At 48.8% G+C, this 27,407-nt stretch overlaps 1 protein-coding gene across 1 annotated transcript; it reads right to left on the reverse strand.

The window, feature by feature from the left end:
• Positions 1–1,343: 1,343 nt before the first annotated feature.
• Positions 1,344–27,027, reverse strand: LOC310683940 (F-box only protein 2-like). The gene is made up of 7 exons (XM_083454429.1): positions 26,176–27,027; positions 20,927–21,234; positions 16,385–16,638; positions 14,282–14,408; positions 5,690–5,785; positions 4,029–4,164; positions 1,344–2,034 (listed from the first exon to the last, which is right to left on the reverse strand). Exons 3-7 carry the CDS (start codon positions 16,635–16,637, stop codon positions 1,900–1,902), a joined length of 747 nt encoding a protein of 248 aa, XP_083310555.1. The 5' UTR covers position 16,638; positions 20,927–21,234; positions 26,176–27,027; the 3' UTR covers positions 1,344–1,899.
• Positions 27,028–27,407: the final 380 nt, after the last annotated feature.

The raw sequence follows: 27,407 nt of genomic DNA on the forward strand, positions 1-27,407 counted from the left end.
GAGTCTGGATTTGATATCCCGCTTTATCACTATCCGAAGGAGTCTCAAAGCGGCTAACATTCTCCTTTCCCTTCCTCCCCCACAACAAACACTCTGTGAGGTGAGTGGGGCTGAGAGACTTCAGAGAAGTGTGACTGGCCCAAGGTCACCCAGCAGCTGCATGTGGAGGAGCGGGGAATCGAACCCAGTTCACCAGATTACGAGTCTACCGCTCTTAACCACTACACCACGCTGGCTCTCAGTGGGAACCACTGCTCATAACATAACATAACATAAAACATAACATAACATAACATAACATAACAACATAACATAACATAGTGATTTTCAGCAGAATCACATTTGTTCAGGTCCTGCTAGCCAGGGATGATGGGAGTTGTAGTCCAAAAACAGTCGGAAATCCTGAACTAGACCACCACTTGCCTTTACTACCCACAGATCCCTCCATCACAGCTCTGCCTTCTTTTAATAAAGGCACTGGGAAACCTGCAGCTCTCCAGCTGTTGAAATACTCCACCTCCTATCATCCCTGAACCTCGGTGGTTCTAGCTGGTGGGAGCTGCAGTGCAAAAACATCCAGAGAGCCTCATGTTAGCTACCCTGAAGGTATCTAGCCCAGCATCTTGTCCTCACCATGGGCAACCATGAGCCCACAAAAAGGACCTGAGCAGAAGAGAAACTGTCACACTGCTTCTGACAGCAGCCACTAATAGCCTTGTCCTCAAATAAAGGCAAGTTTATAAGGCTGGGGTTTTGTTTTTTAATGCTTTCTCCTTTTAAAAAATCTGCCTGGAAATATGACAGGCGGACCCGATCCTATCTCTTTTGAGAATGGACCAGACTTCAATGGCTTCATCCATCCCTAATACCGTCTGTATAAGGCAGATCTGTTCCTAACTCTCAGTATTATTATTTTTTTGTATTATTTTTTTAATTAAAGATTGCCTTGTTTTACAGAAGCATGTGTAATGTCTCTCGCATTTTTTCCGTGTAACATTTTTACAAATCAGTTTCATTTGTTGAGACATGGGGGGGGAGAGATGGGGGGGTTGGGTGGCGATGTTTATATTTTGCTTAATGCATGTAGGTGCTCATGCAGATTCTCTGCTGTTCATTTGTGTTCCTTTGGTGGTGAGAGAGGTTGGGGTTGGCCTAGGGTGTGGTTGTTTGCTTGTGATTGGCTGTGGTGATCTTTGTCTTCGTGTGTGAGTGGGGTGGGTGGGTGTTTTGGACCAGGTTAGCCATATTGATTTGTATGCTGTTGGTGGATTATTGTCATTGTCCTGTTGGGATGTGTATGTGATAAAGGGGAGCCATATCGGGGTAAAGGCGTCTTCTTCTGTTTGTCCCCGTGTCAGTTTCAGTTTATTGGTTAATTTTTCTAGTAGGGCTGTTTCCCATACTATTTGGTACCATTGGTCCATGCTTACTCCTGACAGGTCTCTCCAGTGTCTGGCTATGGTGCTTCTGGCTGCTGAAAGTAGGTGGGTTATGAGTGCTTTGTGATGTAAATGGGCATTGTTGTCTTGGAATATGTTTAGTAGGGCCAGTTCTGGGGTGATGTCTAATTAAATCTCAGTATTTTAAAACGTTTTACATCCTCGGTGAAGTGGTTACTGCTATCGTATATTTTTTTAACACACAAGCCAGCATCATATTATTCTACATTGCTGGAAGACCCAGGGAAACACTTTTTAGGTAAGAAAGCACTCTATTTTCTCTCTCGCTTAGGGAAATTCCAGAGAAATAGATCTCAGGAAGTGCAAAAGTCCTGTTGGGCACTTAGCGCCAGGTTTCACCCAGACCTGAGGACAACCATGCAAAGTTCACTCTGGCCTCACTGAGGGATGGCATGATGAGCAGGCTCCTAAGCGGCTCCAGGGCTCTCCGATTCCGCCACTACGGCTCCACAGTCACGCTGCTGTGAGTCACCCGTGCTCCGTACCAGCCCTTCCAGTAGACGGTGTCCTGACCGCCGTGTTCAAAGCGAACGAAGCAGACCCCGGGACCATAGTCGGCAAAGGTGTGGGTGATCTTGGGTGCAGGAGGAAGAGAAAAGGGCAAGAGGGTTAGAGGGAAATATTTGACCCCCCCTCCCCAAAAAGTGAAGCGTAGAATTGGAAGGCACCTGCTGCCGAAAGAAAACGGACATTATTTATGTATGCTGCAACAGCAGCAAGAATTCTAATAGCACAAAATTGGAAGACTGGAGAAGTACCATCTAAAGAACAATGGCCTGAAAAACTGATGAGCTATGCAGAGTTAGCAAACTTAGCGGACAAACTGCAAGAAAAGGGCCGCAGGGGCTTGGGGAAAGAATGGGAGCCTTTTACAACATATTTGCAGAAACACCCCCCAAAAATGGACTCGTTGGCAGGATTTAAATAAACATTTACCAATTTTTTTTACATTAAACAAGGAATATAACACTGTGATAATATAGTATTGTATATAAACAGCAGAACGTATCATTTGATGTAATAAACCAGAAATGGAAGCTGAGGGAAGTCAACGGGGGTGGGGGTGAAAAATTAATGTTTAGTATTTATATTGGATATTTGTTTTGAAAATGGAAAATCAATAAAATGTTTTTTTAAAAAAAAGAATTGGAAGGCACCTAAGAGGACATCTGGCCCACGCAGGTGTGGAGAACCTTTGGGTCTCCGAAATGTTGCTGGACTACAACTCCCATCATGCCTGGCCATTGGCCACGTTTGCAGGGGGTGATGGGAGTTGGAGTCCCGCTACATGTGGAGGGCCCAAAGTTCCTCACTCCCGAACTACATCAGGGTTTCCCAAACTTAGATCTCCAGCTAGTTTGGGACTACAATTCCCATCATCCCTGACCACTAGCTAGGGATGATGGGAGTGTAGTCCAAAAAGAGCTAGAAACCCATGTTTGGGAAGCCCCGATCCAACCAACTGAAGCAGCTAAAAATCCATTCAGCAATATTGGCTAACAGTGGAAGCCTAGAATCAGAGTATTTGGGGATGGGGTACCAAGGAGGTTGCATGATTTGCCTCCCTGCTCAAGGCAGGACCTGCATCAGGTGTGGGGAAGCTTTGGGCCTCCGGATGTTGCCGGACTACAACTCCCATCAATCTTGGCCACTGACCACACTTGCTGAGGCTGATGGGAGATGTCGTTCAAGGAAGCAAGAGGCGTCATCACAGCCAGGCAAAAGCACTCCAGGTGTGCTCCAGGTGAGAGATGCGGCTTGGAGAGGGGTCATGCCCTATCCTGGTGGCCTGGCAGAGATGCCTGAAGGGCCACTTTCAGGCTCCAGGCCTGAGATTTACAGCATAGCTGTCAACTTAGATTTGAAAATAAGGGACCAGCAGCCAAAATAAGGGATTTTAGTCGACCAGCAGCCAAACGAAGCCTCAAGCGGTGGTTCCCACGGCACAGCAACCCGGCAAAGGGGGTGCAGCAAGGAAATCCACCGGCACCTCTCCGCTGGGAAGCGCTGAGCAAAGGTGAATCCCCAGGCAACGCAGCCAATTTGATCGGCACAAGGCATACAAGCTCCACCCCCCAGTCGTTCTTAGACTCCTTATTGGGTGAGCAATGCAGCCAAGCAACACAGTTGGAGCCTCCCTCCTCCCTGGCCGGCAGAGAGGGAGGGAGAGAAGCTGCTTCCTTTGAAACCTGGGAAATTTAAGGGACATCATCAATAAGGGACAGCAGCGGGACACGGCACTGGGATAAGGGACTTTCCCGCCAAATAAGGGACGGTTGCCAGCTAAGATTTACAGACGTACACAATATATGGGCTACTTTTAAAATGAGGCTGCATTTTAAATTGCATTTTAACCTGTATTTTAAATTGCTTTATTTATTTATTTATTTTCTATTATGTTTTTATTGTAATTTTATTGGTGTTAGCCGCCCTGAGCCCAGCTTTGGCCGGGGAGGGCGGGGTATAAATAAAATGTATTATTATTATGTATTATTATATACGGGATCAGTTACTAATGTCCACAAGCCAAGCCGATGATGGAAAAAGGCACCCGCCGTCAGCACCCACCTCGGTCCATTCGCCCTCATTGCCTTGCGGGACAGCAATGGTGTCGCTCACAAACTCAGCCAGCACCTCCTCTGTCGAAGACAGGAGCTGCACTTTCAAGTTGTAGAGGCAACCAGCATCACACCGGGCCGCATACCTGCAGGATGAGACCACAACAGCTGTGACTGTATAACCCGAGCATAAGCCAGTCATGTGAAGCTGGCAGCGGAAGTGCCAAACGCAGCTTGAGGCTGTCTATGACGTACTGGGCAATAGATATAGGCGCACTGGGCAATAGATATAGGACTTAATATAGACTTTAATCTCAATGGTGACTCCCGCTTGGACTACTGCAATGCGCTCTACGTGGGGCTACCTTTGAAGGTGACCCGGAAACTACAACTAATCCAGAATGCGGCAGCTAGACTGGTGACTGGGAGCGGCTGCCGAGACCATATAACACTGGTCTTGAAAGACCTACATTGGCTCCCAGTACGTTTCCGAGCACAATTCAAAGTGTTGGTGCTGACCTTTAAAGCCCTAAACGGCCTCGGTCCAGTATATCTGAAGGAGCGTCTCCACCTCCATCGTTCTGCCCGGACACTGAGGTCCAGCTCCGAGGGCCTTCTGGCGGTTCCCTCACTGCGAGAGGCCAAGTTACAGGGAACCAGGCAGAGGTCCTTCTCGGTAGTGGCGCCCGCCCTGTGGGACGCACTCCCATCAGATGTCAAAGCGATAAACAACTACCTGACATTCAGAAGACATCTGAAGGCAGCCCTGTTCAGGGAAGTTTTTAATATGTGACATTTTAGTGTATTTTTCATCTTTGTTGGAAGCCGCCCAGAGTGGCTGGGGAAACCCAGCCAGATGGGCGGGGTACAAATAAATTATTATTATTATTATTATTATTATTATTATTATTATTATTTAGCAAAAATGTATAAGACAAGTACAAAGATCTGCTGGAAATGTAAAGAAAAAGAAGGTACCTTTTATCATATGTGGTGGACTTGTAAGGTAATAAAAGCTTTCTGGGAGATGATATATAATGAAACGGGGGGGGGGGGGAAGGCTTAAAATAACTTTTGTTAAGAAACCAGAAGCGTTTTTATTAGGAATTACAGGTAGCAACATACCCAAGGAGCAGAAAATACTCTTTATGTATGGAACAACAGTCGCCTGGATGTTATTAGCCCAGAGTTGGAAAGAAGACAAAGTCCCTACCAAAGAAAAACGGCAAACTAAACTGATGGAATACGCTAAGATGGCAAAGCTGACTGGAAAACCCAGAAACCATGAGGAAAAAACTTTATATGGGAATGGGGGGAAATTATAATTTATTTAAGAGACCACTGTAAGCAGATGAAAACATTAGCAGGGTTTTAATTTCACTTGCAATGTGACAAATACTATGGATAATATGGATCGATTAAAAAAGATATAGATTATGGAATAATATGCAGTTGTAAATGTTGACGTTAAGACCCATGGAGGGGATGGGAGGAAGTCTCGAGATCCTCTTTTAGTATCTACGTACAACATTCCCACAGGCATAGCATCAGCCGACAGGCAGTGGTGAAGGCAGGGTTCAATTCTACATTGAACCGTGTTTGCCAATTTCCCTGCCAGATTCCAACAGGTTTGACAGTCTCTCCACACACACACACACACACCCCTCTTACCAGTCTTTCACCACAATTTTAGGCTGGGTGGTGTCCATAAGCTCCTCCCAGTATCCTTCGGCACGGAGATCAATGACTTGCGACTTACAGCACCACCTGTAACATTTTAAAAAGGTTAACACGCGAGAAGAATGTATAATACGGCATACCCTCTAAAATGTCTCTGATGAAAATTGGGACGTCCTGTTCAATGATAATACAGTGGTACCTCTGGTTAAGAACTTAATTCATTCTGGAGGTCCGTTCTTAACCTGAAACTGTTCTTAACCTGAGGTACCACTTTAGCTAATGGGGCCTCCCGCTGCCGCTGCACCACTGGAGCACGATTTCTGTTCTCATCCTGAAGCAAAGTTCTTAACCCAAGGCACTATTTCTGGGTTAGCGGAGTCTGTAACCTGAAGCGTCTGTAACCTGAAGTGTCTGTAACACAAGGTACCACTGTAATAAGAATTTTACTATTTACACCCCACCCACCTGGCTGGGTTTCCACTCTGGGCGGCTTCAACATATATAAAAACATAATAAAACATCCTCCCTCTCAGGCCACTCGCTGCTAGTAGCGTTCTCTATGCAATTCCTCTTCCTCATTTGACAGCAACTGCATAACCTCCAACTTTTCTCTGATGGAAATAGGGACATCCTATTCCATAATAATAATTTTACTATCAGTACCCTGCCCATCTGAATGGGTCACCCCAGCCACTCTGGGCAGCTTGCAACTTCTATAAAAACATAATAAAACATTAAACACTAAAAAACTTCCCTATACAGGGAAACCTTCAGATGGCTGGGGGGTTGGATAACTCCCTACCCTCCAACATTTCTCCGATGAAAATAGGGACATCCTAAGGAAAAGCAGGTGGCGCTGTGGGTTAAACCACAGAGCCTAGGTGTGATGGCCTGGGATTCCGATTCGGAGGATGAAACAGAGGAATCCCGGCCTGCACAGGAGTCCCCGCCTCCAGGGCCGGCTGAACTGGGGCAAGGCCTAGATGCTGAAGAGCCTGCACCTGTGGCAGTGCATCAGGAGCTGGCCCCAGGTGAAGCCCTTCTGGCCCCAGAGAGGCTTGACGACTCAGTGGCCACAGGTGAGCCTCCTCCAGGGCCCAGTAACCCTTCGGCCTCTCCTGATCTGCAGAGGTTTAGAGCAGAGAGGCGAAGGGAACTGGTTGCCCCCAGGAGGAGTGCTCGCCTTAAGGCCAGAGGAGGCGGGGCTCCTGGGGGCCGGGACCGCCCCTGGCCTTAGAAGAGGATAAAAGCCCAGTCAGCCCGGCCCCAGGTTGCGGGAGCAACGTCGTTGTTGGCTTCGGACCTTCCTGCGTTCCTGATCCCTGCTCGGCCTCCTGTTCCTGACTATCCGGTACTCCTGTTCCCTGCTCGGCCTCCTGTCCCCGACCATCCGGTGTTCCTGTTCCCTGCACAGCCTCCTGTTCCAGCGTTCCTGTTCACCGCCCGGCACTCTGCCTCGGACCTTGCCCCTCTTCGTGTGGACTCTGCTACACCCAAGGTACCTTACCCCCGGGACCAGCACAGTTTGCTCCCGCCACCTCCCGCACTCCCCCTTCGTAGGGGTGCGTTCGGGAAGAGCCAGAGGCCATGGCTGAACAGGCGGCTGCACTGGTGGCTTTGGCCCAGGAGAACCAGGCCTTGTCTCACACCGTGCAGCAGCTCAGTGACGCGGTTGAGGCACTTCAGCAACGCTTGGAAGCCCTACCGGCTCCTGGGGCCGACGCCCCGACTCCGGGCAAGTACCCAGTGGCTTTGCCTGAGAAATTTGATGGAGCCCCGGCCAGCTTTCCCATGTTCCTGGCCCAGGCCAAACTGTATATTCAGGGGCGAGCCCGGAACTTTCCTGACGACCGTACCAAGGTGCACTTTTTGATTAGCTTGTTAAAGGACCAGGCGGCCAAGTGGGCGTTGCCGCTACTCAGGCAAGACTCCCCCTTGCTGGCAGACTATACGGGGTTTTGCAATCGTTTGGAGGCCGCGTTCGGCAACCCCCAGAAAGAGAGTCAAGCCAACCGGGCGATTCGGCATTTGAAACAGGGCAAGTCCACGGTGGCCACATATACCACGGAGTTTCGGCTGTTGGCACAGGACTTGACCTGGAATGACTCGGCACTGCGGGACCAGTATCTCGAAGGGCTTTCGGACGAGGTACTGGACCAGTTGGCCACAATGGAACGCCCCACCACGCTGGACACTCTCATTCAACGGAGTCTACAAATAGACGACCGGTTGGAGGATCGTCGTCAGGCCCGGGGTCGCCGACACTTCCAGTTCACGGCACCAGCTTTTTCCGGCAGCCCCACGGTCACAACTGATTTAACGGAGGAGCCTATGCAGCTCGGGGCAGTGCGGCCACGCCTTTCCCCCGCAGAGAAGGCGCGGCGTCGGGATGGAAATCTCTGTCTTTACTGTGGCGGAAGTGGACACTTCGCTCGGTCCTGCCCTGAGAAACGCCAGCCGCAGGGAAACCGCCAACCCCAGTAGCTGATGGCCCTAGCTACCGGGGGTCCCAAACCGTACAGAATGGGCCCGCACCAATGGACTTGCAACATCTTATGGTTTCGGTACGTTTATACCCTCCAGGTGGGCCCTGGATCCTCACCCATGCTTTGGTAGATTCAGGGGCAACCCGCTCCTATATGGACGCTGCTTTTGCCGCCCATCATCAGGTGCCACTTCGGAACAAGCCAGTACCGGTCCAGGTGGAAGCGATTGACGGACGACTCCTGCGGTCAGGTGCCGTTACTCAGGAGACCCAGCCTCTGGTCCTGTGTCTCCAGCAGCACCGGGAGTTGCGAACTTTGGACATTGCCTCTATGCCCCGCTTCCCCCTGGTGCTCGGGATGGACTGGCTGGAAGCCCACAACGTTCAGATTGACTGGGTCAAACGGACCGTGCACTTCCCAGTCCCATGTTCCCATGCTCAATCCGGAACGCTGGCGTCCGCGCCCTCAGAGGAGGCAGCACCCACGCTCCCAGCCGTGTACCAGGACTACCAGGACGTGTTCGAGGAACGGGGGGCAGACCAGCTGCCGCCGCATCGGCCTTTTGACTGCGGCATAGACCTCCAACCCGGAGCGCCTTTACCAGTGAGTCGCTTATATTCCCTAACAGAGCCAGAGCGCGAGGCTTTGCAGGACTTCTTGCGCAAGAACCTGGAGCGTGGGTTCATTAGGCCTTCCACCTCGCCCACCGCGGCACCGGTGCTTTTTGTTAAGAAGAAATGTGGGGAACTCCGCCCTTGCCATGATTACCGAGCCCTGAACAAAATTACCGTCCCAGACCGGTACCCCTTGCCCCTTATCTCGGAGCTGCTGGAGCGGGTGCAAGGGGCACAGGTGTTCACCAAGCTGGACCTCCGGGGGGCCTACAACTTGATTCGGATCCGAGCCGGGGATGAGTGGAAGACAGCGTTTGGGACCCGGTACGGGCAGTTCGAATATTTGGTTATGCCTTTCGGTTTGTGCAACGCGCCTGCTGTGTTTCAACGCTACATCAACCACGTGTTTCAGGACTTGTTAGACAAGTACGTGGTGGTGTATTTGGATGACATACTGATTTACTCCCGTGACCCGGCCCGCCATGAGGGACATGTCCGGACCGTGCTGCAGCGCTTGCGTGAGCACCGTTTGTACGCAAAGCTCAGCAAGTGCGAGTTCCATCAGCGGACTGTGGACTTCCTTGGTCACCGGCTCTCTCCAGATGGGGTGCAAATGGACCCGGGGAAGGTGACAGCGGTTCAAGAATGGGCGGCACCCCGGAACCGCAGGGACCTACAGCGTTTCCTGGGGTTCGCCAATTACTACCGGACCTTCATCGCTGATTATGCTCATCGCACCACCCCGTTGACCCGGCTACTGCGCCCAAAGACGCCGTTTTCCTGGGACAAGGAGGCAGAGGAGGCGTTTCAGGGGTTGAAGGCCTGTTTCCAGAGGGCACCAATCTTACAACATCCTGACCCCTCTCGACCCTTTGTGGTGGAGACCGACGCTTCCAGTACGGCTCTCGGTGCCGTCTTGTCTCAACAGATTGGTCCTGAAGCGCCACTCTTACCCTGTGCCTTCTATTCCCGCCAGCTCCTACCAGCGGAGCGTAACTATACTGTGTGGGAGCGGGAACTACTGGCCATCAAGGTAGCCTTTGAGGTCTGGCGCCACCATCTTGAGGGGGCACGACATCCGGTGGAGGTGAGAACCGACCACCGGAACCTGGAGTACCTCCAGACCACCCGCAAGCTGAACCAAAGACAGATCCGGTGGGCGTTGTTCTTTTCCCGGTTCCAGTTCCGGATCCGCTACATCCCTAGCTCTCAGAATCAGAAGGCGGATGCCCTGTCCCGGAAACCTGAAGACAACGCAGACACGGTACAGCAAGCAGAACCCACCACGATCCTACCTCCGGCTGCATTCCTGGCCACCCAGGAGGCGCAGCCACTGCAGGTTCGGGTGCGGGAACAGCAGCGGGTCGACGCTTGGGCCCAGGAACGACTCCGGGAGCTGGCTGAAGGGTCCAGCCCACAGTATCCGGGGCTGGTCCTGCATCAGGGCCTTCTGCTGCACCACGGTCGTCTGTACATCCCGCCAGGGCCACTACGGCTGGAGGTTCTCCGGATGGCCCATGATGCCCCAGCAGCGGGGCACTTTGGACGGTATCGGACCACCCATCTGGTCAGTCGAGAGTTTTGGTGGCCCCGCCTGAAGGCTGACGTGGCTCGCTACGTTGCTGGTTGTGATGTCTGCCGGCGCGCTAAGGGACCTACCGGGCGACCCCCCGGCCTACTTCAGCCATTGCCAGTTCCACCGCACCCTTGGCACACGGTTTCGTTGGACTTTGTAGTGGACTTACCCTCGTCTCGTGGCTGTACCTGCCTTCTGGTTTTCTCCGACCATTTCACCAAGATGGTGCACTGCGCTCCCTGTCCATCTGTACCCACAGCCAAGGAAACTGCTCAGCTGTACCTTCAGCATGTCTTCCGCCTGCATGGCCTACCTGAGCGCGTGGTGTCCGACCGGGGCGTTCAGTTCACATCCCGGTTCTGGCAAGCACTACACCAGACCCTCGGGACGGAGGTCTGCCTCTCGTCAGCCTATCACCCACAGACCGATGGCCAGACGGAACGGGCGAACGCGGTGCTGGAGCAGTACCTCCGGTGTTACTGCAGCTACCAGCAGGATGACTGGGTCGACCACCTGGCATTGGCGGAGTTCGCCTACAATAACGCGGTGAATGCGTCCACCCAGCAGACCCCGTTCCAGGCCAGTTATGGTTATCATCCACGGCTGTTTCCAGAGGTGCTGCCGACATCCGCAGTCCCGGCGGTGACGGAGTGGCTTCAAGAGCTCCAGTCCCAGCAACAGCTTTTGGTGGAGCAACTGCACCAGGCCAAGGAAGCGTACAAGGCCCAGGCCGACCGCCACCGCCAGGTGGGGCCGGAACTTCGCGTCGGTGACCTGGTTTGGCTCTCCACTCGCCACCTCCACCCCTCTCGACCTTCGCGGAAGTTGGACGCCCGCTTCACCGGCCCGTTCCCTATCGTAGACCAAGTCTCTCCTGTGGCATTTCGTCTCCGGTTACCCGCAACCCTGAAGGTTCACCCGGTCTTCCACAGGTCCCTTTTGAGTCCGGTGGCCCCACCCGACGAGTTCCACCCGAACCGTCCCCGACCGCAGCCAGTGTTGGTTCGGGGAGAGCCTGAGTACGAGGTGGAACGCATCCTGGACTCCCGATACCGCAGGGGAAAGCTGCAGTATCTCATTGACTGGAAGGGGTACGGACCGGAGGACCGTTCCTGGGAACCTGCGGCCAACGTCCACGCACCTGCCTGCCTCCGAGAGTTCCATGCGACGTACCCCGGCAAGCCGGGTCCGGACCCTCGGTTGAGGGGGGGGCCTGGGAGGGGGGATGGTGTGATGGCCTGGGATTCCGATTCGGAGGATGAAACAGAGGAATCCCGGCCTGCACAGGAGTCCCCGCCTCCAGGGCCGGCTGAACTGGGGCAAGGCCTAGATGCTGAAGAGCCTGCACCTGTGGCAGTGCATCAGGAGCTGGCCCCAGGTGAAGCCCTTCTGGCCCCAGAGAGGCTTGACGACTCAGTGGCCACAGGTGAGCCTCCTCCAGGGCCCAGTAACCCTTCGGCCTCTCCTGATCTGCAGAGGTTTAGAGCAGAGAGGCGAAGGGAACTGGTTGCCCCCAGGAGGAGTGCTCGCCTTAAGGCCAGAGGAGGCGGGGCTCCTGGGGGCCGGGACCGCCCCTGGCCTTAGAAGAGGATAAAAGCCCAGTCAGCCCGGCCCCAGGTTGCGGGAGCAACGTCGTTGTTGGCTTCGGACCTTCCTGCGTTCCTGATCCCTGCTCGGCCTCCTGTTCCTGACTATCCGGTACTCCTGTTCCCTGCTCGGCCTCCTGTCCCCGACCATCCGGTGTTCCTGTTCCCTGCACAGCCTCCTGTTCCAGCGTTCCTGTTCACCGCCCGGCACTCTGCCTCGGACCTTGCCCCTCTTCGTGTGGACTCTGCTACACCCAAGGTACCTTACCCCCGGGACCAGCACACTAGGACTTGCCGATCAGAAGGTTGACGGTTCGAATCCCCGCGATGGGGTGAGTTCCCATTACTCGGTCCCTGTTCCTGCCAACCTAGCAGTTCAAAAGCACGTCACGTGCAAGTAGATAAATAGGTACCACTCCGGTGGGAAGGTACGGCATTTTCATGCACTGGAAACTTCTGGTTCTGGTTACCCAGAAGCGGCTTAGTCATGCTGGCCACATGACCCAGAAGCTGTATGCTGGCTCCCTCGACCAATGAAGTGAGATGAGCGCCGCAACCCTAGAGTCAGTCAAAACAGGACCTAATGGCCAGGGGTCCCTTTACCTTCTTAAGGAAAAGCGGGACATTCTGGGATCAAATCAGAAACTGGGGTGGCTTCTGTAAATCTGGGACTGATCCTGGAAAATAGGGATAATTGGAGGGTATGAAACTGCCTCAAACTATTTGCTATCTGCACTCAATCAAATGGTAAATGATTGAGTGCTTGAATACAGCCCATAATATGGGGAGGAGTTCATCCTTCCCTCTATTTCTGATGCTCAGCTTACTGGCACATTTCTATTTTAGCCAAAAATGGTACCACACACAGATTTTTTAAAAATGTAGGTCATTTAGAGGCGTCTCTTTGATTAAGCAGTTTGTCATTTTTTTAATTCTCTCCATACATAAAAATGTAAGGTTGTCATCACACAGCCCCCATTGGAGGATCTGTGCTGCTGTGTCACCCACAGGTCATGGGTGCTGGTTCACATGAGCCCAAACAGCACCACCCGTCCACAAGAAAGATGTTACCTAACCACAAAAATGTATACGGTTGGAGGAGTATCCAAAGGGACGTGCCAAAAACAGCCCAATGAGAATTGAGCATGCTCAGAAACCAGAAGGGGGAGGACAGAGGAATCGGATGGAGTGACTGGAACCCGGAGTTGCAGCACTTTGCGCTACAACACTTAGGTTGCATGCACATTACTTCCCCCTCCCCCAAACAATCCAGGGAACTGTAAGGTAAAGGTAAAAGGTAAAGGACCCTGGATGGTTAAGTCGGTCCTGTATACCTGAAGGAGCGTCTCCACTCCCATCGTTCAGCCCAGACACTGAGATCCAGCTCCAAGGGCCTTCTGGCAGTTCCCTCACTGCAAAAAGTGAGGTTACAGGGAACCAGGCAGAGGGCTTTCTCGGTAGTGGCCCCCACCCTGTGGAACGCCCTCCCATTAGTGTCAAGTAAATAAACAACTATCTGACTTTTAGATAGGCAGCCCAGTTTAGGGAATAAACAACTATCTGACTTTTAGATAGGCAGCCCAGTTTAGGGAAGTTTTTATGTTTGATGTTCTATTGTGCTTTTAATTCTGTTGGGAGCTGCCTAGAGTGGCTGGGGAAACCCAGCTAGATGGGCCGGGTATAAATAAATGAAGAAGAAGAAGAAGAAGAAGAAGAAGAAGAAGAAGAAGAAGAAGTCCAGTCAAAGGTGACTATGGGGTTGCAATGCTCATCTCGCTTTCAGGCCGAGGGAGCTACCGTTTGTCCACAGACAGCTTTCTGGGTCCTGTGGCCAGCAGGACTAAACTGCTTCTGGTGCAACGGGACACTGTGATGGAAATCAGCGCGCACAGAAACACCGTTGACCTTCCCGCCACAGTGGTACCTATTTATCTACTTTCACTGGTGTGCTTTTGAACTGCTAGGTTGGCAGGAGCTGGGACAGAGCAACAGGAGCTCACTCCATCACGGGGATTCAAACCGCCAACCTTCCAATCGGCAAGTCCAAGAGGCTCAGTGGTTTAGACCACAGCGCCACCCGCGTCCCTGTTAAAAGTGGCATACTGCAGATGGATAAGAAAACCCAAGAAGAGCCGCAGAGGTCCCTAGGGTCATACATCCTGACCCCAGAGGCCACCAAGCAGCCCATAAGCAGGGGGTGACTGACATTAACCCTCTCCATTGTTGCTCCCATTCAGAGGTATAAAAAGAACTCCAAATTTCAGATGTTCCACAGAGGCATCTTGGCTCAAGCAGGCCACCTTACAGGGCTTTTGACTTACTCAAAAGATGAGACAAAGTATTTATGGACATCCTCGCTGGGGAATTCTTGCCCAAAATTTCCAGGCAGGTCCTCAATTGCCCAGCCGTCACCTCCATTTTCCACATCCTGCCAATGTTCAAGGCCCTCTGTGGGATGGCAGAATGACAACAGCAACATTAAAAATATATATTTATACATTTCAGGAATTTTATAAATTTCATTAATTTTACAATCATTTTGACATTTCAAAACTTGACTTCCTTCTCCCTCTTTCTGCAGTTCCTTAAATACACATGTATACACACACATATGCATGTACACAGAATACTGTTCTTCCTGGAGGGAAATCTATCAATTTGGTGTTTCCTCAGTTTCTCATTTTCACAGTCTTATCGTTCATTTCTCCAAAGCCACACATCACTTTGCAAAAAAGGAAAAGAAAATTAGTCCTTATGAAAGCTCAATGGCATGTTAGGGTGAGTTTTTGCCTAACACACCCATTTTTGTACGTAATTGTGCCTTATCAGATATTGTTGGACTACAACTCCCATCATCCCTGACCATTGAACATGCTGCCAGGGGCTGATTTTGTTTATCTATTTTAACAAAATTGATATAGCGCTTGATTTCTGGCGGTTTACAAGAATACAAAATAAAGCATTAAAGTTTTTAAGTTTTAAAGCTGCTTTAAAAATAATAATTCAAAGGCGGTAAAAGTCAGTGGGAGCTAAGCAACTTCTACATGTCAGAACAGGCTTGGCTAAAGAAAAAAATGTTTTAAGAGAGTACAGCAAATGTACCTGCCTGATTTCAAGAGGCAGGGGGTTCCAAAGGGTAGATGCTGCCACACTATAGGATCGATTGCTTACCAGGGCAGAATGGGTATTCTGTGGCACTTGCAAGAGTGCTAATTCTACAGATGGAAACGGGCATATATTTGGTAAGGTGATATCGCAAGTAAACTGATCCCAAGCTGGCCGTTGAGAGCTTTCTATACCAGTAGCAACTTCTTGAACTTCACCTGGTAACAAATTGGCAACCAGGGCACAGCTCTGATGGGAGGAGTTTTTATGCTGACAGGGCTTGCCAGTAGCCCTGCCACTGCACTAACTGCAGGATTAAGTGAAAGGCAAGCCCCGCAAAGAGCACATTGTAGTAATCTAGCCTTGACGGCACCAATGCCTGATGGGAGTCGTACTTCAGTAATATCCGGAGGGCCAGAATGGCAAGCTAAGCTGATGGACTGTGCCGAGATGGCAAAGCTGACTGGAAAGCTCAGGAACCAAGAGGACAAAAACTTTTTAAAAATAATGGGGGGCAATGTATACTTTATTTAAGAGACCACTGCAAGCAGATGAAAACATTCACAGGATTTTAATTTCACTTGTAATGTAACAAATACTATGGATAATATGGATGTATAAAAAATATAGATTATGGAATAATATGCAGTTGTAAATGTCGATGTTAGGACCCATGGAGGGTATGGGGGGGGGAGTCTCGAGATCCAGAGTAATCTCTATACAGTGGTACCTCAGTTTATGAACTTAATCCGTTCCAGAAGTCCATTCTTAAACCAAAACCGTTCTTAAACTAAGGTGTGTTTTCCGTAATGAGGCCTCCCGCTGCCGGTGCCCTTCCGCTGTTCGGATTCCGTTCATAGACTGAGGTAAAGTTCACTAACTGGAATACTACTTCTGGTTTTGTGGAGTTTGTACACCAAATAGTTCATAAACAGGGCTGTTCTTAAACTGAGGTACCACTGTATATGGATATGCATTTGGATTGTTATAAATTTATATTTGTAAAATCAAATAAAATTGTTTATTTGTTTTTAAAGTAATATCCGGAGGGCCACAAATTAGCCACACACACTCACAACGTATTATTTTTATTCTCATCCTGTAGATTTACCAGCCCCTCCCCCTGGCATGCCTTGAACAGGTCAGACAGAAATTCAACAGGTGCAGGCTTTTCCAGCCTAAAAAGCACAGCGACGGGCAAAAAGTTTCACCTGCCAGATTGCAAGCACCCTGGTGTGAGGGTGCCAAAAGCCACACATGGTGTGTGTGTGGAGATGCCAACTCCTATTATTTTTCCAGAATGTTCTCTAGCCACTTGCCTTCGCCGTCCGGGTTCTTGATTAAATTCCGCTTCCTCTTATTCAGGAAGTAGAGCGTCTGCCAGCTGTCTACGCTTTCCTCTTCTGCATCTTCCCCGGCGAAACCCTCCTGCTGGCATTTCAACAACCAGAGGGCAGCTCCGTCAATCAGGTTTTTCCACTGGGAGCAGACAAGGCGACACACTAAGACCAGTTCGACCGCAGGGAGGGATGCGAAGATCCGGACCAGAAGAGGCTCTGGGAGGGTCTCCATCCTGGAGGAGAAAGCTTGCTAAAATAAGGTTACCAGATGTCCCTGTTTCCCAGGGACAGTCCCCGGATTTACAAATCAGTCCCCTGACAAAATCCTATCATTCCTACTGAAGTTGAAAAGTGTCCCCGGATTCATTGGGGGAAAAATTGGTAACCTTATGCTAAAATGTACTAGGGTACCTACTCAGGGACGCGGGTAGCGCTGTGGGTTAAACCACAGAGTCTAGGACTTGCCAAAAAAAGGCAGCGGTTGAAATCCCCGCGACGGGGTGAGCTCCCGTTGCTCGGTCCTTGCTCCTGCCAACCTAGCAGTTCGAAAGTACATCAAAGTGCAAGTAGATAAATAGGTACCGTTCCGACGGGAAGGTAAATGACGTTTCCATGCGCTGCTCTGGTTCACCAGAAGCGGCTTAGTCTTGCTGGCCACATGACCCGGAAGCTGTCTGCGGACAAAACACCGGCTCCCTCAGCCAATAAAGTGAGATGAGTGCCACAACCCCAGAGTTGGTCACGACTGGACCTAATGGTCAGGGGTCCCCTTTACCTTTTTACCTACTCAGAGTAGGTCCTTTCAAGGCGACAGACATGCCTGACTTAGACCCATTCATTTCAATGGGCTGTTTTCCAATGTTAGTCTTACTCGGAACAGAGCCATTATGTTAATGAACATGCCTAACTTAATTTTTTAAAAGTACCGGTACTTAAAAGTAAACACACATACATAGGGGAATATGTGCGCTTGTGGACCTAACATATAGAATAAGAGAACAAGAAGAACATACGTTTAAAGAAGATTGGAAAAGGTTTATTGAATATATGGGAGGATGGAATTGTGTACACTTGAAAACATTGCCAACATTAAGATTGATTCAACCGTGTTGAATTTATCTTAATTTCAATATTTATTTGAAAAGTAGTTGTAATCTAAGCACAACAGTTGCCTTTGAAAGATTTATGTAAATAACGCATATGAAAGAAAATGATATCGAATTAGAAAAGAGAATTTTTACAAAATAATGATAAATTAAAGTAAGATGTTTATTATAAAAGAAATATGGAGAGGATGGGAAGTCATAGGTTTGTGTAGAAAACACATAATTGATTTGTATGCATTTTTTGTGTACATAGACAGTCTTATTGGACTGATTGAAATGAAGAAAATTATGTGTTGTATATATATGGAAAATGAATAATAAAGCATTTAAAACCTTTTTTTAAAAAAAAAAGATAAATTCAACAGTGTAAATAGGTTTTGATGGATGTAATAATGGAATACAGCTATACCTTGAATCCCAAATGCCTTGGTACTCAGACATTTTAGCTCCCAAATGCTGTAAACCCGGAAATGAGTGTTTGGGTTTGCAAATGATTTTTGGAAGCCGAACGTCCAACGGGGCTTCTGCGGCTTCTGATTGGCTGCAGGAGCTTCCTGCAGCCAATCAGAAGCTGCGCTTTGGTGTCTGAACATTTTGTAAGTCGAACAGAGTTCCGGAACGGATTCCATTCAACTTCCAAGGTAGGACTGTCCTGAATGGTTTAGTTTATGTAAAATATGCGGGGATTTAAGATATGCAAATTGAACCATGGAAAGAGAAGAAGAGAAGTTATTGATATTTTAAGGTTGCTTAAGTGAATATTCTAAAATGTAAAACAGAAAATTTAATAAAAAATACAGAAAAAAAATATATATTTAAAAATACTACCAAATTTAAATCAATCTGACGCAACCAGCACCTCGACAGTGGTGTTTTGTTTATGCTAGTTCAGAGTGGCTGGCCTCAGACTAGGAATGCCTGGGTTCAAACCCCCCTATCAAGCTCCTTGAGAGACCTTGGGACCAGTTATTCAGCCAATTTACTCAACAGGGACATTTAAGGATTTAAAAAAGAATAAGAAATAAGCCCATATAGCTTATGTGAAGGGAGAAGGTTTGGCTATCACTAATATGTAACTAAGAGTCAATGCCTGAGTTTGTTCACTTCCTCCTCCCTCCCCCTCCCCTTTTCCTTTGATGATATTTCTTTTTCGGTCATAAAAGCGAGGACAGTCTTTTTATTTATTTTTAAATCTGATAGGCAAGCAGCTGATCAGGAGATTTTTAACAGATCTGTAAGCAATTGTTGGGAACTTTTTAAAAAATGAAGAGGAAAGGGGCGAGATCCTTTAAAATAAATCAATAATTAGACTGCAACTGTAAGGATATATTATTGGACTCCATGGGGCTTGTGAAAAAGTAAACAGACTTTTAATTTTGCTGAGGAGACAGAATCGGGTAAACAGACTTAGCTTTGGGGTGTGCAAGAGAAACTTAGCAATTTTAGAATCCGCTGCTCGTTATCAAATAGAAAGAACCTCACTCTGCCTATCAGCCTACTTGTTCCATTGTAACAGAAGCCAAATATTTTCAAAAACAACCAAATTAGCAAGCGGGTGTTTAATTAACACCCAGCCCCCTGGATGAGCAATTTGCAATCTCAAGGATTTAAAAATCAGCCTCTGTTGAAGGGAACCAGACAGATGACGGTCAGCACCACCAAATCTATATAGCATAGGTAGGCAAACAAAGGCCCGGGGGTCGGATCCAGCCCAATCGCCTTCTCAATCTGGCCCGCAGAAGGTCCGGGAATCAGCATGTTTTTACATGAGTAGAATGTGTCCTTTTATTTAAAATGCATCTCTGAGTTATTTGTGGGGCATAGGAATTCGTTCTTTCCCCCCAATATATATATATGTATATAGTCCAGCCCCCCACAAGGTCTGAGGGACAGTGGACCGGCTCCCTGCTGAAAAAGTTTGCTGACCCCTGCTGTATAGGGTTGGAGATAAGCTTGCATGTTGCAATCCAAAATGCATTTACAGTGGTACCTCGGGTTACATACGCTTCAGGTTACATACGCTTCAGGTTACAGCCTCCGCTAACCCAGAAATAGTGCTTCAGGTTAAGAACTTTGCTTCAGGATGAGAACAGAAATCGTGCGGCAGCGGCACAGTGGCAGCAGGAGGCCCCATTAGCTAAAGTAGTGCTTCAGGTTAAGAACAGTTTCAGGGTAAGAACGGACCTCCAGAACGAATTAAGTACTTAACCCGAGGTACCACTGTACTAGGGACCTAAGTCCATTTGAGCTTACAACCTAGTTTTATTAAAATTGGCAAGAAGAAGCCAGAGTTTGGCTGCCAATGATCTGATCAGATCCTGCAGGGATCTCTCAAGGATCTGGGTGCGCAGAAGGTCCCATGTAAAGTCCCCAGAGGCATTTCCAGGTGCAGATGGGAGAGACCTCTGCCAGAAACCCTGGATTGCCACTGCCAGTCAGTGTAGGCAATACTGAGTTAAAGGGACCCATGGTCTGACTCAGCATAAGGCAGCTTCCGAAGGTCCTAAGAAATTGTCTCTGAGACACACCTTTCCCCCTCCCTCAGTCACGAAGCAAAGTGGGGGGGGGGCTCCGTCCAGCCTCTTACAACCCCCTTCCTTGCACACCTGCCTTGCAAGGTTGGCCGGCTGTGCTTCTCCAATGACTCTGGTAGTTACTGCTACCACCTCCACCGTTATCCCTTTGAGTCATTTCCCCACATTCAGGTTTTAATTCTGTTAATCAGGGGTCAGCGAACTTTTTCAGCAGGGGGCCAATCCACTGTCCCTCAGACCTTGTGGGGGCCCGGACTATATTTTTTGGGGGGGAAATGAACGAATTCCTATGCCCCACAAATAACCCAGAGATGCATTTTAAATAAAAGGACACATTCTACTCATGTAAAAACATGCTGATTCCCGGACAGTCCATGGTCCGGGAATTTAGAAGGCGATTGGGTCAGATCCAGCCCCCGGGCCTTAGTTTGCCTACCCATGCTGTTAATGTTAGTTGGTTTTTCTGTGTGTTTAGCCATTCTTGTTTCTATGCCTTGAGTGCCATTAGGCGAAAAGGTGGATCATCATCATCATTATTATTATTATTATTATTATTATTATTATTATTATTATTATTATTATTATTACCTTGATGAAAAGATGAAAGATCTCCGCCCCCAAACCTTGGGAAACGTCTGCCTTTTTGGAGGAGATAATCCCAAACAAATGATCCATCAAAAGCAACGTCAATTCATCCAATGAGCCATCAAATGCAACGTCAACTCAATACATTCATTCATAAACCAGTATCATTTGATCCGGGCTCCGTCGACTCGTCTATCAATGATTTATTTATGTTTCTAGAAACGAACTTGCCTGTTCTAATTTTTCAATGGGGTAAAGTTGGGAGAGGAAAGACATTTTTGTAAGGGCTCACGTACCTTCAAGACGTCCGGACTTTCAAGCTTGGGGAGGTAAGGAGTCTGCAGGCGGGCGAAAAGGTGGATTTTGCAGGAAAGGGGGAATAGAGAGGGGAGTTGGTGCTTTCTGCCTGCTAGCGCAGCATCGCAGTGGTCCCTTTCCTTTCCGTGACACAGCAAGTCTCTGAAGTCCCAGCCTCGTCAGCAAGGTTAGAGAAGAGGAGGAGGAGGAGAGATTTTTTCTGGGGCGTCAGACTCCGCCTCTGGAGCGGGACTGGTCTGATCTTGTCTGTCGCAGGCAAGTAACTTCAGATCTTGGCTCTTGTTCCCTGTGGCAGAGAGAGAGAGAGAGAGAGAGAGAGAGAGAGAGAGAGAGAGAGAGAGCGCATGCAGACGAACCAACGCAAGCATCAAACCAGGAAAACGTGCCCTGCGAGGAAAACCTTTTCATTGACACTTCCAAGAGCAGTCCCGCGGAAGATGGAGCAAGCTCGTTTGGGTGGGGCCAAAACCAACGGATTCAAACTACAGTGTTACCTCGGGTTACAGACGCTTCAGGTTACAGACGCTTCAGGTTACAGACTCCGCTAACCCAGAAATAGTACCTCGGGTTAAGAACTTTGCTTCAGGATGAGAACAGAAATCGTGCGGCAGCGGCACAGTGGCAGCAGGAGGCCCCATTAGCTAAAGCGGTGCTTCAGGTTAAGAACACTTTCAGGTTAAGAATGGACCTCCAGAATGAATTAAGTTCTTAACCCGAGGTACCATTGTAGAAAAAAGGAGATTCTGACTCAAGCTTAGGGAGAACTATCTGAAGGTCAGAGCTGAACCAACTCCCTCAGAAGAGGGTGGTATTAAAAGAATTCTAAGGTCTCAAGTATAAATTAAATGTTCATCGTCTCAAGTATAAATTAAATGTTCATCATCATCAACATATTTATTGTTTATACCCTGCCCATCTGGCTGGGTTTCCCCAGCCACTCTGGGTGGCTCCCAAAAGAATATTAAAAACACGATAAAACATCAAACATTAAAAACGTCCCAATACAGGGTTGCCTTCAGGTGTCTTCTAAAAGTCAGGTAGGCAGGCGCCACTACCAAGGGCCACTACCTCAGGGCAGGCGCCACTACCAAGAAGGCCCTCTGCCTGGTTCCCTGTAGCCTCACTTCTCGCAGGGAGGGAAACACCAAAAAGCCCTCGGAGCTGGACCTCAGTGTCCGGGCTGGATGATGGGGGTGGAGGCACTCCTTCAGGTATACTGGGCAGAGGCCGTTTAGGCAAACACATACATAAGTATATAAGCCACATGTCTGAAATAGTACAGGAGAGCAATCCTGAAGCATATTGATAGTGTGCTCAGCTTAACAGATAACTTGCCAGACTGTATTTGAAAAGGGAGGTGTAAGCCCCTACAATCCAAAGACCAACTGGATTCCGCCCCGCCCACCCCTGCATTTCCTTCCTCCTTGCAGGGAAATGTTTGAGGCTGTAGCCTAGGACTTGCCAATCAGAAGGTCGGTGGTTCAAATCCCCACAATGGGGTGAGCTCCTGTTGCTCGGTCCGTGCTCCTTCCAACCTTGTGACTCCTCCCAAGCACATTTTGTCTGACCTAGTCCTGGGGTCCCCAACATAGTACCTACGAGTGTGTACCCCCACCCACTAGGGATGCACTTTATTTGCCAGTAAGGGGGGGGGGGCAGGACAGGAATCAGCATTCACTATCAGGCTTCCCCAAAGACATGTTATTTTACCAGGGAGAGTGGAAGGGAATATAAAAAGTACACTTACCGGTATGTTAATAGGTAAAGGGACCCCTGACCTTTAGGTCCAGTTGTGGCAGACTCTGGGGTTGTGGTGCTCATCTCGCTTTATTGGCCGAGGGAGCCGGTGTACAGCTTCCGGGTCATGTGGCCAGCATGACTAAGCCGCTTCTGGCGAACAAGAGCAGCACACGGAAATGCCGTTTACCTTCCCACCAGAGTGGTACCTATTTAGCTACTTGCACTTTGACATGCTTTCGAACTGTTATTTACAGCATTCATGGCCCACTGAATGCTGAAACAGGGCTGCTTGTGTCAGAAAGGAAATGGCTGCCTTTTCAAACCCCCAGTTGTGGTCCCTCAATTCTCTGGAAGTCCCAAGCAGCTTCCATTGCCTCCAGTCCTTCAAAGAACCCAAGCAGCAGCATCACAGAAATGGACCAGGGGGCTTCTGAAAGTGATTGATAATGGGGGGGGGGGGTTAGCACAGCATTACCTTGGAGGAAGATCCTCCCCTTCTTCCAGGCTGATTTCTGAGATTTTGTGTTCGTTTAAATCAATTCTCCATCCATGAGAATAGAGAGAAAAGAAACAGGAATGTCAGAATGTGAGGAATGGATCAGGCCCCCAGGCAGGGATGTCACATTTTTTAAAGCAGATTTCTAAAGATGCTAATATTTACACTGGGAGGGGCGTGGGATGGAGAACCTTTCTGCAAAATGGGGACAAGGAAGCACCTAAAAGCAAATTTCTGTTTGTGTGTTTGTTATGTACTGAGTTGAATAGGATCCAAAATGCAGCAGTCTGATTGGTCCTAGAACAATGCAGCAGTATGACTGGTCTGCAGGAGCCACCCAATCCAGCTCCAGATGGAAGTGAATCCACAACCTGATTGGCCTACAGGAGAATTCCGGAATTAGCCAATCACGTGCAGCCCATTGTGTAAATAATGTATATAAAGCAGATACTGTGGGGGAACTTTCATTCCTCCTCCCACTATGAGCTGAATAAAGAGCATGAAATCCACTCTCGACTCCGAGTATATTTCAGTGTTGATCTGGGAAACGCAGATAACGTAGGTTCGCTTTAAATGGAAACAGCATTCATTTTTCTCTTCTCAAAACTTGCCCAAAGGTCAACACTTTCTTTGACCTTTGATAGCTCTTTGCCAAACCTGGTGGTACCTGAAGTATTCTTCTTCGTCTTTGGCGATCACAAAAAGCCGAGTAAGATTGTCTGCCATAAACACGGTTTTAACAATGAGTCCGTAAGTGACTGTGGAGGCCAGTTCTGGACCTACATGACCTTCCACAGTGGGGACATTGGTTCCCGGATGGGAGTTGATCCTCTTAGCATGTTTCTCCCTTGCATTCTGAGTTTGAGCATCTTCAAAGCCCATGACACCTTTGGTAAAGTCTGTTCTCCAACTGGAGCGCTCGCAGGCCAGTGTTTCCCAATTGTTGGTGTTTATACTGCATTTTTTAGATTTGCCTTGAGAAGGTCTTTAAACCTCTTTTGTTGACCACCAGCATTACTCTTTCCATTTTTAAGTTCAGAATACAGCAGCTTTGGAAGACGATAATCAGGCATCCACACAACATGACTAGTCCAACAAAGTTGATGTTGAAGAATCATTGCTTCAACACTGGTGATCTTTGTTTCATCCAGTGTACTGATATTAGTTTGCCTGTCTTCCCAAGTGATGTGTAAGATTTTTTGGAGACACTGTTGATGGAATCTTTCAAGAAGTTGGAGATGGCATTTGTAAGTGGTCCATGTTTCACAAGCATACAGTAAGGTTGGTAGTACAATAGCTTTGTAAACATGTATATGCAGGTTCTAGCAAAACCGAAGGCAGTGATTCTGCTTAAAGGTTTTATTGCGGCCCCAGGAACAGAAAGGGGGAAAGGGTCTGATTTCTAAACTCTTTACCCAGCCCCCCTGGTGACACCCACCTAAGGCATGCCTGGCTGCTTTGCGCCAGGCAGTGAATCACAATGCAGGTTTGAGATTCCTGACCTGCCTTGTGATGCAGACTCAACCTCAGAGCAGGAGACACTAAGGAACGTACATAACAGGACCAGTATGCTATGTTCTAGAGCGAAGTCCACAGAAAATGCTAATAATAATAATAATAATAATAATAATAATAATAATAATAATAATTTATTATTTGTACCCAGCCCATCTGGCTGGGTTTCCCCAGCCACTCTGGGTGGCTTCCAACAAAGACAAAAAATACACTAAAATGTCACACATTAAAAACTTCCCTGAACTGGGCTGCCTTCAGATGTCTTCTGAATGTCAGGTAGTTATTTATCTCTTTGATATCTGATGGGAGGGCGTTCCACAGGGCAGGTGCCACCACCAAGAAAGCCCTCTGCCTGGTTCCCTGTACCTTTGCTTCTCGCATTGAGGGAACCACCAGAAGGCCCTCGGCGCTGGACCTCAACGTCCGGGCAGAACAATGGGGGTGGAGACGCTACTTCAGGTATTCTGTTATAAGAATTTTAAGGTCTTATATATATAGTTCCGTATTTTTCGCTCTATAGGACGCACCAGACGATAGGATGCACCTAGTTTGGGGGGGAGGAAACAAGAGAAAAAAAATTCTGAATCCCAGAAGCCAGAACAGCAAGAGGGATCTGGCTTCTGGGATAGCCTCTTGCTGTTCTGGCTTCTGGGATAGCCACTGGGGTAGCTGGTCTAGCTTTGCGTGAAGCCTCCGCAGGGCACAGGGAGCCTTCATAGGATGCACAAACATTTCCCCTTAATTTTTGGAGGGGGAAAAGTGTGTCCTATAGAGCGAAAAATACGGTAAATGTTCATAAATGTACCAAGTAAGCACATACATAAATGTTTAAACCACATGTCTGAAACCCCACAGAAAAAGTCCTGAAACCATTTGTCTCTTCCAAATTGACCTCAAATATTTATCTGCAAGGTCGAAGGAAATGAGGAGCCTCCCCATTGTATCTTTGCTCACAAATCCTGTCTCAAGGGCACAGTTAAGGTATGAATAGGGTGAGCCTGTTACCTGGATTCAGGAGTTGAGTAGTTATCATAACAAAAGAGTGGCCAGGATGCCCAGGTAATCCAATCAGGTAACCTGGCAGACAGGATAAAAAAAACGCACTCAGATTTCTGTTGTAGTCCACTCCATCTCTGATGTACCTGGGGGGCGGTCTTGGGCTACACCCCTTCTGTGATGTATGTATGATGTATTGGGGGGTGGTCTTGGGCTCCAGGGTGGGCAGCTCAAAAGTCTATATAAGGGCTTGCACACCTTTGTCCTGGGTCCTCCTTGTCTCTCCTTCGTGTGGGAGAGCAGCCTGTTGCAACAGCTTTAATAAAGATCAGGATTACTAGCTGCTTTGCTTCTCAATATTCTCTGGTTGGCCTCTGTTATTTTCTCCTACCGATGGAGAACCTACAAAGGACTTTATAAGGGCTCTTGTGTACCCCAGAAGGGAAAGGGAGCAGTTTTTGTTTACAACAATTCACTTACTGCCAGGAGTTTTCCAGATGCCGTATTCCATACTGACTAAGCAAGGGTCACTACAGCAAACCTCTGCAAGGATCTACACGCTGAGGATGCCAGAACCTCCGTTCAAATGGCCACACACTTTGTTGCTGGGCAACAGCCCTTGGTGACATGGAATGGACGGCCACCATGCCAAGATTCTAGGAGAGACAGTGTGTCATAGTAGACTTCGACCGGGGAAAGCTGGGTTAAAAGCCCCACTCAGCCAGGAAACTCCCTGGGTGACCTCGGGCTAGTCATTCACTTTCAGCCTAGCTGGCCTCACCAGATTCTTGTGAGGAGAAGACAGAGAGGAGAAATAGGGACCTTACCTTGGGAGAAAGGCAGGATACACATGCCATAAACAGATCCATAAACCACCAGTTGTGAAAAGCTGACCCATACCAGCTACACGGTATTTCTTCCACAGGATTTTGTATTTGATAGTCCCCTATGCTAGACTGAGAGTATCCCTTCTAACTTGCCTGCATTGAGACACAGCCACAAGATTGAGAGTGAAGTCAATTTGGGTTTAAGCAAGACCCAAGGCTTAATGGCTTTACTGAGGCCTCAGGAACGGACACTGGGGAAACAGGGAAAGGGTCTGATTTATATAAACCTCAGCCGGCCCCTGGCAACACCCACCTAGCGCATGACTGGCTGCATTGTGATGTGGACTGAAGCTCAGAGGAGACAGAAAGCACCTGCTGAAGTCCCTGCAGGCAGCATTGGCTACAACCCTGTGTTTTCAGCAGGGGCTGTTAAGTGCTGAAGGGACAAGAAGTTGAGCTTTTCAATTACCCCCATTTCCCACAGGCAAGAAAACCCTTTTCAGTCCTGCTTCCAAGTATGAACAGGATGGAAGACATTGCGTGGCGAGTTCCCGCCCCCCACCAGGATAAATAAAGACACGAGACACCATGATATAAGGTTAAATGGGCGAATTAGGCCACAACTTTATTGAATTCAGGAATGAGAGGCATTGGCTTAGGCATTGGCCCTACCGACTATCCGGCTCCAGCCCATTTGCTGGAGACACGGGAAGGGTTAACACCATAGTGGGGGAGTCACCCGCCAAGGCACGTCAGCTAGGAGCTCCCCCGGTCACCGCTGTGGGGCGTGCCTTCGGCCCACACCTCCATAGGCTTCGGACAGGGCCACGCCCCCCGGAATCCTTTAACGGACCACCCTTCGTTCACTGGGGGGAGGTGATAGCG

Source organism: Podarcis tiliguerta (genome assembly GCF_965153285.1).
Source record: "Podarcis tiliguerta genome assembly, chromosome: 8".
NCBI classification, from domain to species: Eukaryota; Metazoa; Chordata; class Lepidosauria; order Squamata; family Lacertidae; genus Podarcis; species Podarcis tiliguerta.

Bases quoted from the DNA above. Each gene is read 5' to 3' on its own strand.
- LOC310683940 (XM_083454429.1), bottom strand. From the start codon at position 16,637: ATGGAGACCCTCCCAGAGCCTCTTCTGGTCCGGATCTTCGCATCCCTC. The intron at 14,409-16,384 runs GCAAGTGGCTAG...GCCATCCCACAG, and splicing joins CAAGAACCCGGACGGCGAAG to AGGGCCTTGAACATTGGCAG. The intron at 5,786-14,281 runs GTAAGTCAAAAG...AAAATGTTACAG, and splicing joins TACTTTGTCTCATCTTTTGA to GTGGTGCTGTAAGTCGCAAG.